The sequence below is a fragment of the Rattus norvegicus genome, chromosome 8 (genome assembly GCF_036323735.1).
Source record: "Rattus norvegicus strain BN/NHsdMcwi chromosome 8, GRCr8, whole genome shotgun sequence".
NCBI lineage: Eukaryota > Metazoa > Chordata > Mammalia > Rodentia > Muridae > Rattus > Rattus norvegicus.
The window spans coordinates 113,497,964-113,513,002 of record NC_086026.1 but is presented as its reverse complement, the minus strand read 5'-3'; the positions used below and the strand labels follow the sequence as shown (position 1 = coordinate 113,513,002).

General features: G+C 44.7%; 1 protein-coding gene across 1 annotated transcript in view; it reads right to left on the bottom strand.

Moving 5' to 3' along the window:
• The window catches only part of Nphp3 (nephrocystin 3), a 40,472-nt gene extending 28,177 nt beyond the window's left edge, over positions 1 to 12,295 (bottom strand). The window contains exons 1-6 of the mRNA NM_001191882.1: positions 11,915 to 12,295; positions 10,210 to 10,335; positions 9,154 to 9,304; positions 6,025 to 6,177; positions 5,056 to 5,189; positions 2,008 to 2,168 (exon numbers count right to left, since the gene is read on the bottom strand). Of these exons, the coding sequence (NP_001178811.1) occupies positions 2,008 to 2,168; positions 5,056 to 5,189; positions 6,025 to 6,177; positions 9,154 to 9,304; positions 10,210 to 10,335; positions 11,915 to 12,295 (1,106 nt within the window). The remainder of the gene's footprint in view (positions 1 to 2,007; positions 2,169 to 5,055; positions 5,190 to 6,024; positions 6,178 to 9,153; positions 9,305 to 10,209; positions 10,336 to 11,914) is intronic.
• Between the last annotated feature and the right edge of the window lie 2,744 nt (positions 12,296 to 15,039).

Genomic DNA, 15,039 nt, shown 5'->3' with positions numbered 1-15,039 from the left:
GAACAATAAAAATAAACTGAGAACAATAAAAAAGGGTGACACCCTTTTCTGCTTCGTCCTGTGTGTGTGTGTCTGTGTGGGTGCCTGACTTTCTTTCTTTCTCTTTTTCCTTTTCTTTCCTTTTCTCTCTGACTCACAAAGAGTTAATGAACTTGGAGCCTGGCCAGTGAGAGGTGAGTCAAAAAACAAAGAACTCAAGTAACTAAATTTCTCTTCCCCTGCTGCTATCATGAGGAGTTAATTGCCAGAAGCCATCAACTTTTGATCTTCAAATAGCAAGAGAGAGTTAACTGCTAGAAGCCACCAGCTTTAGACACCTGAATAGCAAGAGAGGATTAAATTGCCAAAAGTCTTCAGCTTTTAGCCTCTGACCTCACTGCCTTCTCCAGGTACTTGAAGGTCGGGGCTGGACCCTGGCACTTGTGCATGCTAGGAAAGTCCTGTACTAACTGACATACAAACCCAGTCCTTGGGTTTTCATTTTGAGACAGGCTCTTGCTAAATTATTTGGACTGTTCTGCAATTTGCAATCCTCCTGCCACAACTTACTGAGCAGTTGAGACTCTAAGCTTGAGTTATCAGGCACAGCTACAAGGCAGAGCCTTAAGGACCAAGGATAGGGTTTACTGCAGGGAATGTGGTAGACTTGGACATCTCACACTTGTGTACACAGCAGTCATAGTTGGGCTCCACTCAAAGGCAACTAATCCTCCAACTAATTGTGAGGGCTTAGTCCAGTCAACATGTCTAGATAGAATAGCTAACCTCCCACTATAGCCATTTTTTCTTTTAGCTATATAGCTACAGCATGTATTTTTTGATTGATTAAAACCCAGTAGGTAAGATTCTTTAACATAGTTACATTCAGATTGAAACTTCACCTCTCTCAAATTGTATCCAAAGAAAGAAAATGATGAGGTTTACTGTGGACTGAAATGAGGAGCCACCAGCTTTGTTCTGTAATGTCAGACAATAAACGTTTTGGGCTATGTGGGACACAGGGTTTCTGTTGTAGATACTCCATTGTGCTGTTATAGTATAAAAGCAGCTGCTAATTTTTTTTTTTGTAGAAATCAATGAATGTAACTGTGTTTCTATAGCTGGACTTTGCTACTTTGTGGGTTCTTTTTTCCATCCCTTATTCCTGCTCCCATCCCCAACCCTGGGTTACACACACACACACACACACACACACACACACACACACACAGATAAGAGAGAAACAGGATAGAAGAGAGAAATTAGGAAAATCCCAGAATCTAACTTCTTTCCTTTTGTTTCTTCCTTGATCACAGCTACTAACAAACTGTAGCCAACCTCCTCAAACAACCAACACCCATGTACCCTTTCTCTTGGGGTCCTGGCATTTATACACCTTCTGAGAAGTTCCCAGAATTCCAAATGTTACACAACTGTAGAAATTATCTATCTGCAGCCGGCAAAACTACACTTCTGCTAGAACATGAGGCAAATCATAGTCAGCTGCTGTGGATGGTCTGAAGCAGCCCCATATTCCTACACCTGAGATTAAAACAAAAGCGCATTCTTATAATAGTTCTGTGTCCTTTTTTAAAAAAGAAACCCAGGGTTGAGGATTTAGCTCAGTGGTAGAGCACTTGCCTAGGAAGTGCAAGGCCCTGGGTTCAGTCCCCAGCTCCGAAAAAAAGAACCAAAAAAAAGAAACCCAAATCCCCAAATTCTCAGGAACGTCACTACATGTTCCAAAAAGCCTTTATTTACAAAGGCTGATACCTGGCAGTGTTTGGGCCTGGGCCACTGTTTGCCAACTGCTGACCAAAACAGTCTTTATAGTAACGGCGCTGATAGGTCTGATGGTATAAAACTTTACATTTTTTATTTGGGTGTGAGGTCGGCGTGAAGTGTAATAGATTCCACACACTGTTTTTAACTGTGAGAACGGAATTAAGACTTGTCTCTGAAGTTCACTTGTTAGTAACCTCTTTACAGCTCACGTGAGTGATAAATTGGAAATCTATTTTGGCTTACCTTGGTAATGTCGAGTGAAGGAATAAAATAACTAAAGAACTCTTCTCAATCTCCCATTTTCTTAGAGTAAGGTACTGATTTTCAACATCTATTGGAAAATAAACAGCATGGAAGAAGTATCCCATTGTCTCGCACATTCTTTTAAGTTTAGGTGAATGGTCCTAAAAGTGAATTAAAATATATAAGATGCTATATTTAGCTAAAGGTAGAGAGGATTTTATCACTTAAAAGACATACTTTAGAACAGCCTCTGTAGCTGTATTCTAATACAAAAAATTAAAATAGTCACGTTTTAAAGAAAATCTTATAGAGAATAAGTAAATTTCTCTCTAGAACAAAAATAATGGCTTAGCAGGGTTATTTTCTAGCTCAGAAGATGATTTGTTTCATAATCAAACAACAGAAGAAAGTATTAGGTTAGTTTGCGTTGGTATTTCTTGTTATTTTTATCATGAATAACTTGTTTTAAAGGATCCTAGTATCTGTGTGTGTGTGTGTGTGCATGTGTGTGTGTTCTATGTGTGTTTGTGCTGTGTGTATATGTGTGTGTCTGTGTGTTGTGTGCTGTGTGTGTGTCTGTGTGTGTGTGTTGTGTGCTGTGTGTCTGTGTGTGTGTGCTGTGTGTCTGTGTGTGTGTGTCTGTGTGTCTGTGTGTGTGTCTGTGTGTATGTGTATGTGTTCTGTGTGTGTGTGTTGTGTGCTGCATGTGTGTCTGTGTATGTGCGTGTTGTGTGCTGTGTGTGTGTGTGTTGTATGTTGTGTGTATGTATGTATGAGGAATATGGTGCTTTGAGGTACGAAATGTAGCTTCCACGAGACTGGGCTTGCCTAGCAAATGAAAAGCCCTAGATTTCATTTCTAGAAACATAAAAAATATAAAAAATCTTACTGAAAAAATATTGGTCTATGATAAAGTATATTACCAAATAATGATGCTTTTTTTTTTTTTGGTTCTTTTTTTTTTTTTGGAGCTGGGGACCGAACCCAGGGCCTTGCGCTTCCTAGGTAAGCGCTCTACCACTGAGCTAAATCCCCAGCCCCATAATGATGCTTTTTACATAAGCAATTAGAAATCTCCAGGGCTGGAGGAATGGCTCAGTGGTTAAGAGCACTGATTGCTCTTCTAGAGGTCCTGAGTTCAAATCCCAGCAACCACATGGTGGCTTACAACCATCTGTAATGAGATCTGATGCCCTCTTCTGGTGTGTCTGAAGACAGCTACAGTGTACTTATATATAATAAATAAATCTTTAAAAAAGCGGGGCTGGGGATTTAGCTCAGTGGTAGAGCGCTTACCTAGGAAGCGCAAGGCCCTGGGTTCGGTCCCCAGCTCCGAAAAAAAGAACCAAAAAAAAAAAAAAAAAAAAAAAAGAAATCTCCAGTTATTCTTGGGAGTAACCTATATCCACTTACCAAATGGAAGCTTTGAGATTTAAAATATTTTAATCTTACCAAGACTAAATTAATCTATTAACAATTGTGGACTGAATTCAGCAGGTTTCTCCTGGGGCAGGCAGATGCATTTAAAGTTCACCTGAGACATTAGTGGTATGTAGATTTCTCCTACAAAAAGTCAGGTGGCAAATATTTTTACAAAAATAACAATGTTTATTAATTCATCTGTTTCAACAGAGGCTTTTTAAATCTCTTTGGTTTCTGTCCCAATTAACTCTTTTTGTAGCACAACAATAGATCAATCTCTCTCTCTCTCTCTCTCTCTCTCTCTCTCTCTCTCTCTCTCTCTCTGTTGCATATACACATGCACATGCACACATACATGCCTGGGCGTGTTCTAATAACACTTTCTAAAAATAGATAATAAGGTGTGGATTTCATATAATTTTTACATAATGAAAGTCTTCTTATATTTTCTCATCCCAATAATGTATAATATAAAAACAAATTTTAGCTCTGGGCCACAAGAAACCAGGTAGCAAGCCAAAAAGTGCCACAGGCTTTAGAATAACTCCTCGGGATGCCTTAAGAAGCTCAAAGTGGTGAAAAGGATTAAACTTTGGTATTATCTGAAATAGATTTAAGGTCAGCAACTAAATCAGACCCAGCTAAGGAAGGACTCACACCCTGCAGAGAACAGTTAATGAAATATGAAAAGGCCATTTTACTATTTACATTTTTAGCTATATTTTCTACTTTTATATTAACATGTTGGCTTTTTGTTTTGTTTTGTTTTTCAAGACATGGTTTCTCTGTATAACAGCCTAGCTGTCCTGGAACTTGCTGTGTAGACCAGGCTGGTCTCAGACTCACAGAGATCTGCCTGTCTCTTGCCTCCTGAGTGCTGCATTAAAGGGGTATACCACTGAGACATTGGCATCCTAATGATATATTTTAGGTATAAAATTAAATAGACAAAAAAAAGCCATAAAGTCCCAACATGCTAGTCTTGTCATGCTGTAACTCCTGTCCTTGTTTTAGCAGAAAGTTAAACAAAAACTAAGAGTCTTAACATGGCGTCTGCCCTTCCACACACGAATACTGGCCCAAAACGCATTATAAGCAAAGCCCAATGTTTCCTGTTTGTGTTTTTTAAGATGGACAATCTCATAAATAGCAAGCTACTTAGTTTAAATGCAATTATAGTCTAACTATAATCCTAATTTGTATTTTGTTTGTTTTGAGATTCCACCCTACTCTGTAGTCCAGGCTAGCCTCAAACTCAGTGTAGTCCTTTTGGCCCTGTCTTCTGAGTGTTGGGATTACAGATGTGTGCCACGCCTGCTACTAACTTGTACTTCCTCTTCTGTCTTTCTTAAAACAGATTTATTTATTTTTACTTATGCATATGGGTGTTTTGCCTGCCTGTGTGCATGTGTGCTCTGTTTGTGCCTGGATGCCCACAGAGCACAGAAGAGGACATCTGATCCCTTGGGAAAGAATTACAGCCAGTTGTGAGCCAGCCTATGGGTCCTGGGGAACAAACCTGGGTCCTCTGCAGGAGCAGCCAGAGCTCTTAACTCCTGAGCGGTCCTTCTGGCCCCAGGCCTTGTCTTTTAAATGAGTGTGTACACAATTTATGAATGCTCTCACCTTAAGGAAAAGTTCCATTTCGGGCTGGGTTTCCTCTGAATAGATGAGGTAACATCTGACTGGGTGACACCACAGGGAATGTGAGAACAAGGGGGTGGCTTGTAATAAACCAGCCACAGCAGCGTCCCAGTCATCTGGAAGTAAAATTCCCATAAATTCATGAGACATACACCAGAATAAAACTGTCAGAATAATTCCAAGCGAGTCTAGGGGAAAAGAAAAAAAACCTTAACAGCCACAGACAGTCACGTGTTACTACTGACAAAGCTTGGAGAACGTATTAGAAGGTCATTAATTTCTAGCCTCATGTTCTCGGGGATTCAAGACAATGAATGGTACTCGTGGTTTCCCTGACTCTGTTTTGTTCTGCTATTTGCAGGGAGTCTGTGTTCCCAAGATGATGCGTCATTCTGCCTTCTCACTCTGGCATCCAACAAGACACAGAGAGTTTGAGAAGAGTGTAAAACCAAAATCGGTTTTAGGCTATTTAGTCGGAAGGAAAAATCGTGAACTATCTGCCAATCGAGAGCACAATATAAAAATAATTTGCATTGCGATTTTACTGTTTTAAGGAATAAGAGTAGAGTTACTGACAGGCTCATGGGGCTGCAATGATTTTGCCTTTCTGAACATCTCAGTGCTTTGGGAGCACTGGGTAAGACTAACATGAGAGACACACTCTTTGCTTGATCTAACAGGTCTTTTCCTATTTTGCTTTATAGCATGCCCTTTCAGGAATACCAGTTATGCTACACCGTATCCATGTGGCTCAACAAAAGCACCGGCCAATTCAGAGAATAAAGCAGCTGCTAGAACCTGGGTGGTCAGGATGGCGGGAGGACCATGTTATCCTGAGGAGACGGATGTGGCCTCAGCTTGGTCAGTCACTGCCTCGTGCATGCTGGCTTGTACGTGCATGCTCTGTTGTGCAAGATTCTAGTCACAACTACCAGGCAAGGGATGGGTTACCTCGGTTGATGTTTGCGAAGGGTCCTTCCACATCTATGGAACTGTGGGCAAACTCGGGACCTCTGAAAGGCTGCTGAAGCTGGATCATGCTGTCTATGGAATGCTCGCTGCCCAGGGCTCTGCTGGCCCAGTATTCACATTGGGTTCCGGCAGCTGTTTGCAACAAGGAATTGGAATTTCATTAAAACCCAGTCACCAAGTGTTTAAAAACTCTCCACATATGTCAAATAGGGGTTCTCGTATCAAGATACACTATTTATAAATATAATAAACCATGAAGTAATTAATGGTTTTCAAAGCATTTTGCCATTGACTTTTGGCAGAGTGCTTCTGCTCTGGTTAACACAATTCTGGTCATCACCTCAAATTCAAAGGAAGGATTAAACTAGGAAAAAGGAAAAGCAAAAAGGAATCTAAGAAACAAAGGGGTTTTAGCAGAAGGCAGTTTAGGGCCAGCAATATGGTTTAGTATGTAGAGGGGCTTGTTGCTACCAAGCCTCGGGACCTGCCTGAGTCCAGTCCCTGGAGGGCAACTGGTAGAAGGAGAGAAGAAGCTTCTCACAGATTATCTTCTGACCTCCACACACACGCACTCCTACCCATATGCACACAGATACATATACACAAAATACATAAATTAATAAATATAATAAAAAATCAAAATGAGGGACTTTAAAGACACCACAAACAATTCCAAAAATCTACCTGCAATTGGACATTCATACATCAATTAACATGTAAAGTAACTTCGTGTTTTTGTTTTGTTTTGTTTTGCTTTGTTTTGTTTTTTTTTTTATGAGACTTAGCCTTGGCTGTCCTGGAACTCACTATGTAGACCAGGCTGCCCTCAAACGCACAGACATCTACCTGCCTTTGCCTCCTGGTTGCTGAGATTAACAGGGGATACCATTCTGCCCAGTTTATGAAGGGACTTTGAAGGTGGACTGCTAGCAGCCACTGATACCGTGTGTCCTTCAGGTTTAAATCAATGTACCAAAGACTAAAAAGTGAGCAGTAACTTGTTTCTGCTAACTCGCCAAGACAACTACAGTAGCTTTGATACAATGTCCATCTGAACAGCCAAAACGGGAGCAGTCAATTGGGCTATGTGGTAGCGGGAGGCACATTCACAGACACTTTGGAATCCCTGCATCTTTTTCTCAAAGTTAGTAGTAAGAGTCCCAGGATGCTGACCACTATGAAGTGGGAATATGATGAAAACTAGAAAGGAACTGCCAGGGCTGGAGAGATGGCTCAGTGGTTAAGAGCACTGACTGCTCCTCCAGAGGTCCTGAGTTCAAATCCCAGCAACCACATGGTGGCTCACAACCATCTATAATGGAATCTGATGTCCTCTTCTGGTGTGTCTGAAGGGAGCGACAGTAAACTCATATTAATAAAGTAAAATTTTAAAAAAGAACAGTCTGAAAGGAACTATCAGTTCCTGTATCTTACTCCCCAATACATCACTTTGTAAGACTATGACACAACCTTTATAAATAGGATGGCCACAGCATTTTCTCCTTATACGCTACAAGATGCGTTTCCTTTATCTCATATTAATTATGAGATTGGGCTGATTATTTTCTTGAAACATGAGAAATGCCTTCAACTCTGTGATTTCAATCGCTTTTTTATTGATAGAAAAATGTTTTATATGCTTATTATAAAACCAAAGCTTTTTGAGTGATTCACAAAACTACTTTGAAAACAGTGAGACCACGGGGCAGGCATTGTACAAAGTTGCAGAGACTACATCCCTATCTGGAAAACGATCTGTGAAGAATATAACTCCATGATGCCTAGCTCCCCTCCCCACTTTAGCCACTCATCTGTCTGTCTATTGATTACCCCTTCCAGTCTAGGTCCGGCTTTGGCCAGAGCCACTTGAGCAGAGGCGACTGTATTTCAGGGTGTGCCTTCAGGAAAACCAAGGTGTGTCTACCTGTGATGCTATCTTTTAAAAAATAGTTTTCCTAACGTCAGGGTGCGCGTGCGCATACACGAGCATGCATGTAGGCATGGACATGTAGTTGCTGGAGTGTGGAGGTCAGAGGATGGCTTCAGGAATCAGCCGTCTCCTGCAACTTTATTGGGGCCCAGGATAGAACTCAGGTCAGCAGCGCTTCTCACCCCGTGACCCCCTTGTGGTTGAAATTAAAGGAGGGCGGGCACAAGATAAGACAAGGCCCATGATTGGACAGTAAAAAGTAAGGCGGGGACAGAGTTTTGGTAAGGGGAGAGAGAAGGAGGAAAAGAACCCAGATGGAGGCAGAGAAGGACGACCCAGATCCGTGTGGCCTTAAATGACCACAGGTAGTTATGAATATTTCTTAAGGGATGGATTTTTATAAGTCTATTTATCTTATGTAGGTGGGTGGTTGTGGACGTTTTGTGGATTGAGAATTTAACATATACATCTGATTGCTAAATTATAAGCTTATTGAGCTGATTATTTTAACGGGTTGCTGGGAGTTGATACTCTAACCACCAGTGGGCGGGTGCTGGGAACGTTAGCAGAGTCCGCCACAAGAGAGTCACAAGAGGGCAGCTGCTGCGGGGCTCAGACAGTAGCTGGTGGCATCGTGGGATGGAGATAGGGAGCTTAGCGGGTGAGACGCTTTGCTGATTGAGATAAATATACTAATGCCATATGGCTCGACGATGCCAGCTATCGAAGGTTTGTGGACATTAGGGAATGTGAGCAGAGTTCAGTGGCAGAGAGCCAGGAGGGTGGCCGCCGCTGGGACCAGAGAATAGGTAGAGGTAGCGTGGCATGGTGCCCTAGAACCAAATGCAGATTGATCTGGAATAGGTACTTTGTGTGGGGCATGGGGGTGTGCAGAGATAGAGACTGACAGGGGAAAGAGTGATAGAGAGAGAGAGAGAGAGAGAGAGAGAGAGAGAGAGAGAGAGAGAGAAATAGCGCTCCCATGAGCTTGCATGCACACCGTGGGCTAGCAAGGATGACATCATACACTTCAGGGAGAGGAGGTCTTGACAGCTGAGAGACCCTGAAAGCTCTCCCTCTTTGTTAGCAAGCACTAACCCTGCACACAGAGAAAAGGACCACTGAACATTCTGAGCATCGCCACAGCTCTGTGGAGAATAGACACGAAGCGAGCTTACCAGTGACATCGGCGCCGTTGTCATCGGAGTCAGACTCCCCAGGGTCAAACACCTGGATCCCCTGGGCCTGCAGCCTCTGAAGTTTGCTCTCCAGCTCTCGCTTGGCCCTCAGCAAGTCCTGAATTTCATTTTCTTTGGTCTCCCTAAAAATCTGTTTAAAAGGCAGAATTTAATTTTGGAACTTTTTTTTTTTTATAATCACAAAGTCGTGCCACCACGTTTTCAGGGAGTGGGGCATTTATTCATAAAGTTAGTGTCTTTTTGGTTCTCAGTCTCCTCATTTGTAACAGAAAGACTTCTCTAGACCCTCATTTTATTGTTCACAATGGAACCTGCTGGAAGTCTTACGGCGTGGGTGTGTGTGACATGTAACACATTTGTTTCCCTCATACCAAATACCAAACAAAATATCCCCAAACATTTCCAAACACTTCATCTCACCAAAAAACCAAACCAAACCAAAAACAAAAACCCCGCATTCATGGAGGCTGGAGGGGTGGTGCAGTGGCTAAGAGCACCCAGCTCTTGCAGAAAACCTGAGTTTGATTCCTAGCACTCATCTGGGGAAGCTCACAATGACCTGCTCCAAGGGCTCCTACAACTCTGGCCTCCACAGGTACTGCATTCATGTGTGCCCACACACGCACAATATAAAAACAAAGATTAAGAACAAATCCATCCTTCCATCGTTCAATATCTCAACTAAAATGTTCACTTTCATATCTCTGTATCAAATAAACACCACCTAACTGAGAACACAGGCTGCTTTCTTCCCTAGTTCTGTCACCTTCACCAGTGTTACTAGATTTATCTATGTTCTACACAATATCAGAGGGAATTTTTTTTCAAGACACGGTCTCATTGTGTAGCGCTGACTGTCCTGGAACTCACTACGTAGACCAGGCTGGCCTAGAACTCACAGAGATCTGCCTGCCTCTGCATCCAGAGTCCTGGGCTTAAAGGTGTATGCCTCTACAACTGGCTCAAGTAAACTTTTAAAAACTAGCCTTTAATCTATGTCACTTGGAGAGGGGGGTAAGAATACCAAGAATTTACCTTGAATTGCCTTTTAACCCTGTCTCTATCGTGTTCAAATGTGACTGCTCTCTCCATGGCTTGGTATTTTGCTTCTAATGCACCCTCTTTTTCCCGAAGTATCTTCTGGTAAGTTTTCTGAAGTACCTGCAAAGATGAACCTTGTTATCTCCCAAGAAAAACGGCCTTTCATCCATATGTTAAATTCTTACACATATGTATACATATGTTGGGATCTGGCTTTCATCCATATATTAAATTCTTATATATATGTATACATGTGTTGGGATCTGGCTTTCATTCATATTAAATTCTTATGTTTACATATGCTTAGATCTCCACCCTCTACTCACTATTTTATCAATTATCAAGCCCTTCTGTGTTATCAATTATTTCAAGCAAAATAGAAAAAAAATGCAAACATCTTTGAATCCTACTGTACAGGTTCTTCAGAAAATAAGCTTTTTCTTTGAAATACTGTACCAGCTCCAGCATTTTTCTAAGAGAATAAGAAACACAGTTTGTAAGGTTTAGCTTGAAGGTTTCTGTGCTCCTTGGCGTTATATATTAATCATTCTACTGATCACCAGAGCCATTTGCAGTCTAGATCCGTGGCCAGCCCTCCAGTAAATGTCAACATGGCTGGATGAAATAATGAATGAAATAAATGTGTGAGAATTTTCTCAAGATTATGTAGGTAAGAAAGGAACAACAGGTTTCACAGGGAATTGGAATTGCTGATCTGTGACATCTGTCAGTCCCCCCTGCACTGGCCTCTTTATCCTGCTACCCCCTTCTACCTGCCATCTCACATGGTTCTTAGTGGGCAGTGGTGCACACATGAAATCAGACAGGAGGAACGCACAAATCCACTTTATAGGGGCGACAAGCACATTGGCCTTCCAGTAGGAAGCGAGGCCAGCAGGGAGTGAGACCAGCCTCTCAGGTAATATGCTAATAGCACAGCAGTTAATGAAGGGCTTCATAGCTTACAGGAACATGCCAGACTAGAAGGAAGGAGGCTTCTACAAAAATCCGTGCTGTTTATTTAAGTCTTATTTTGACCCGCCAGGAGCTCTTGGGCTTCAGAGATCCCTCCCACAGAAAAGAGGGGCATAAACAAATGATCATCAGAGAGGCTCCCAGCCCATGGCGTATAGTCCCAGGTTTTGCTCTGAGAAATCTGCTTTACCTAGTATCTGAAAGAATAAAAGGCCTACAGTAGCACCGCAGTAACTGTTGAGCCCATTAACTAAATGGACTAAGGGAGTTTGAGTATCCTCAGGGAAGACTTTCAATCACAACACTTAAAAACGATGAAATCAGGAGGTTTCCAGAAAAATTCCTGTCATATCATTAAACCCCAGAATCTGCAGAACTTTGCGAAGAAACTGAGCCAAGAGCTCCATCTTGGAGATAGGTTAAACCGGGAGGAGTTGTGTGAAGTTGCTCTGAGAAATTTTGCGACTTCAGGACTTGGGTTGATCCAACGTGTCTTAATGAATGAACCGGAAACTGAAAGGGGCGGAGGAAGATGCTGACAAGAAATTAGTTTAGACTGAAAAATAATGATTCCTCATAAAGGAGGAGCAGCTTCTGTACATTTAGAAAACAACTTGGTTTGTAGCTGGGCTAGGATGGTGGTGCCACCAAGCGGCTGAGCGACGCTCTCGGGTCTCAGTTTCCTCAGAGCCTCCCGCTCGCGGCGCGCTGGGTCCCGTGTTACCTGCAGCTCCGCCCGCAGCCGCTTGTTCTCCGTGTCCAGCTTGGCCTCTCGGCGACCCATGGACAGCAACTCCTGGTTCTTGCTGACCCGGAAGATCTCGTACTCTTTCTTGAGCCGCTCGAACTCGGCCGCCGCATACTCTAGCTCGGGCACAGACGAGCCGGTGGACTTGAAGCTGGCGCCCAGCAGCCCGCCGGCCCCCGCCGCCCGAGGCAGCGACCCGGGCCCGGCTCCCGCGCCCCTGCGGAACGAGCTACGCAGCAGGCGAGCCTTGGGCTTCACTTCCACCGGGATCTCGCAGGCCTCGCCGCCGCCTGCCCCGTACGTGTCCTCGATCACCTCCCCACCAGCGGGGCTCACCAACGACGAGGCTGTGCCCATGATGCCCGGGGCCGGCTGAGGCTGAGAGCCTGCTGGGTGCCAGGAGGAGGCGGGGCCAAGAGGGCGGGGCTTGCCTAGAGGGGCGGAGCGCGGCGGCGAGAAACCAAAATCAGGGAGGGGCGTGGCCAGGAGCAGGGCTGGTCCGGGGCGTGGCCAGGCCTTCGGGGCGGGGCCGAGATGGTGGGGCGGGGTGCAGCATCGGAGAGGGCGCGTGTGGAGAGAAGAGCAGAGCAGTACGTGAACTGGGTCTGACGATTGGGGAGAAGGGCATAACGTGGCAACTAGAGGGGGCGTGGTGTTGAAGAAGAGTGGCCATCCTGAGAAGGGGCGGAGCCATACTTTCGGGGCGTGGTCGAACACACTGGGGATGTTGGGGCAACCAGAGAGGGGTGGGACGAAGCAGCGAAAGGAGGCGTGATCATCTGAGAGTAGTGTCCGGAGAGGGTGTCGGGCCAGATTTGGGGTGTGTAATCCGGTAAGTGAGGCGTAAAGCAGCAGCAGGGAGAAAGAGAATCACAGTCAGTCGGAGAGGGGGTCCTGGCTGGACAGGGAGGGGGGCGTGGCCAGGAAGAAAAAGTGGAGCCCAGTGGGGTGGAGCCAGGTTTCGGGGGCGTGGCTGGACAAGCAGGACGTGCGCCTCCGAATGAGACCGGGAGGGGAACTGGATAAGGGAGGGTTGCAAGAAATGAGAATCGGGAAGAGAGGAATGGGTAACACGGAGCAGGAGGGCCTGAGAACTTGCTTTGCAGGAATAAGCGGAAGGACTGAGGTGAGCTAGCTGGATGGGACCAGAAGAGCTAGACTCGGGACACCCAGAAGGGAAGGTTCCAGACTAGGCCCAAGCCTACAAGATCCGCTTCCTCTGCGTGAACTTAGTCTCAGTGAGCAAGAACTGGATCACACACCCATCTGCCCCTGCTCCGCTACAGCTGTTTTCTGGGGTTCCTGACTAAGGGGCTCCTTTCTAGAGACAGTTCAGTGCCTAGTGTGTCTCAGGATGCATATAATAAATAATGCCAGGCAGGACAGAACTTCGCAGCATCACCACTGGAACACCCCCCCCCCCCAACCCCCTTCCATCCTTCGATAAGCTCAGGTTTTATAACGTCTGGCAACAAGGACGCTGGGGACCCTATTTTAGACGGAAGGAAATTGTAATGACAGGGTTTGTAGGAAGGGAACACTTGCTATCTTTTTAAAATTCTATTCCAAGTTGCCCTTGGTCTGCTAACTTATTTTCTGACCTATCCCAGATTGGTACCACGGGTTAGAGGGGACAAAAAGGTCAGGAGTGGCTTTGACTCACATTGTTCTGAGGTGGGGCGCTGGTGATCTTCATATATTTCTTCTTAGGCATTCTTGAAAATTCTCCCAGTGCCAGCCATTCTCTCTCTGCCACCATCTGAGGACGGTATTGGGAGTCTCCTTGCCCAAGGGTGATATAATTTTATTCCAGCTCTTGCTTACTCTTTTCCCAGCTGCCAGAAATCTGGTGGCATTTTAAGCATCTGTCCATGCAGAGGCTCCCTGGGCTGACACAAGAGTCTTTGGTGGCTTACTTGACTATAGTTTCATCTGATCCACAGACACCATAGGGATTCTTGGAAAGCCTACTCCGAGACGTAGATAACCAAGCAAGGTGTCTACCAGGGGAATGCTGGGTAGGTACCTGGGACAAGGCCAGGGAGTTGGTATGAGGTTGCCCTGTGTAGCCTTCCCAGCAAGGATCTCAGCCAACCCTGCAGGGATTTTTGAAGTGGGATGGACCTGAGGAGTTGTCCTGAGTTATTTGGGGGTCTAGGACTTATTAAGGCCATCATCTGCTCTCTTTAGCCAGAGGATGGCTGAGAATGATCTGCTCTCAGCACCTTCATAGCTGACGTCAAATTCTTCACTCATCATATCTACCACAAAGCAAACGGCCTTTCCTCCAAAGAACTCTGGGAATGCTGGTCCATTCTAACTACTACCCCAACCCCCACAAACGCCCTGAGCTCCTTCCATCAAATTAGCCGGTCATGTTTTCTCTGACCTCTTAGACATCCTTCTGGCCTTTGTACTCTTCTAAGTTGAAGGATTACGTATTGATTTCTCCAGTTAGTACCGTGAGAGTTCTAAAGGGAAACATTTGCTCTACCTGAGTACCCAAAGAACTGCCCCACATTCTCAGAGCCTTTCTAGCTGCTGATTTCTGATCTCTTTTCCTTCAGAGATTTGAGGATCACTCTCTAGATTTTCCTTCCTTCCCTCCTTCTTTTTCTTTTCTTTCCAAGACACAATCTTCTATAGCCCAGACTGGTCTCAGTCTTTCTTTGTAGTTAAGGATGGCCTTGAACTTCCGATCCTGCTGTGGGCACTACCATCCAACTTGCTGGGGTCCCAGAATGAGTACACAGGAGAAAGCAACTGGTCTGCCTGGGTTCATCTCTCTTTGTTTTTCCTGGCTGCGAGGAAATGTGAGGAGCCTTCTCACAGTCTGGCCACAAGGTCTTCCTGCTGAGAGGGACTGTACTCTCAAATTTTGAGCCAAAATAAACTCTTCCTTCCCTATATCCTCCCTCCCTCCTCCTCTTCTCCTCCCTCCCTCACTTCTTCCTTCCCTCCCTCCCTCCATCCCCCTGTCCCTCCCTCCCTCTCTTCCTTAAATTACTTTTTTGTCAGGTACTTGTCACAATAATGAGAAAAGTAAAACAGCAGTTACCAGCCAGGAGGGGTTTCTTTTTGGTAACCTTTTGGTTGTCGTT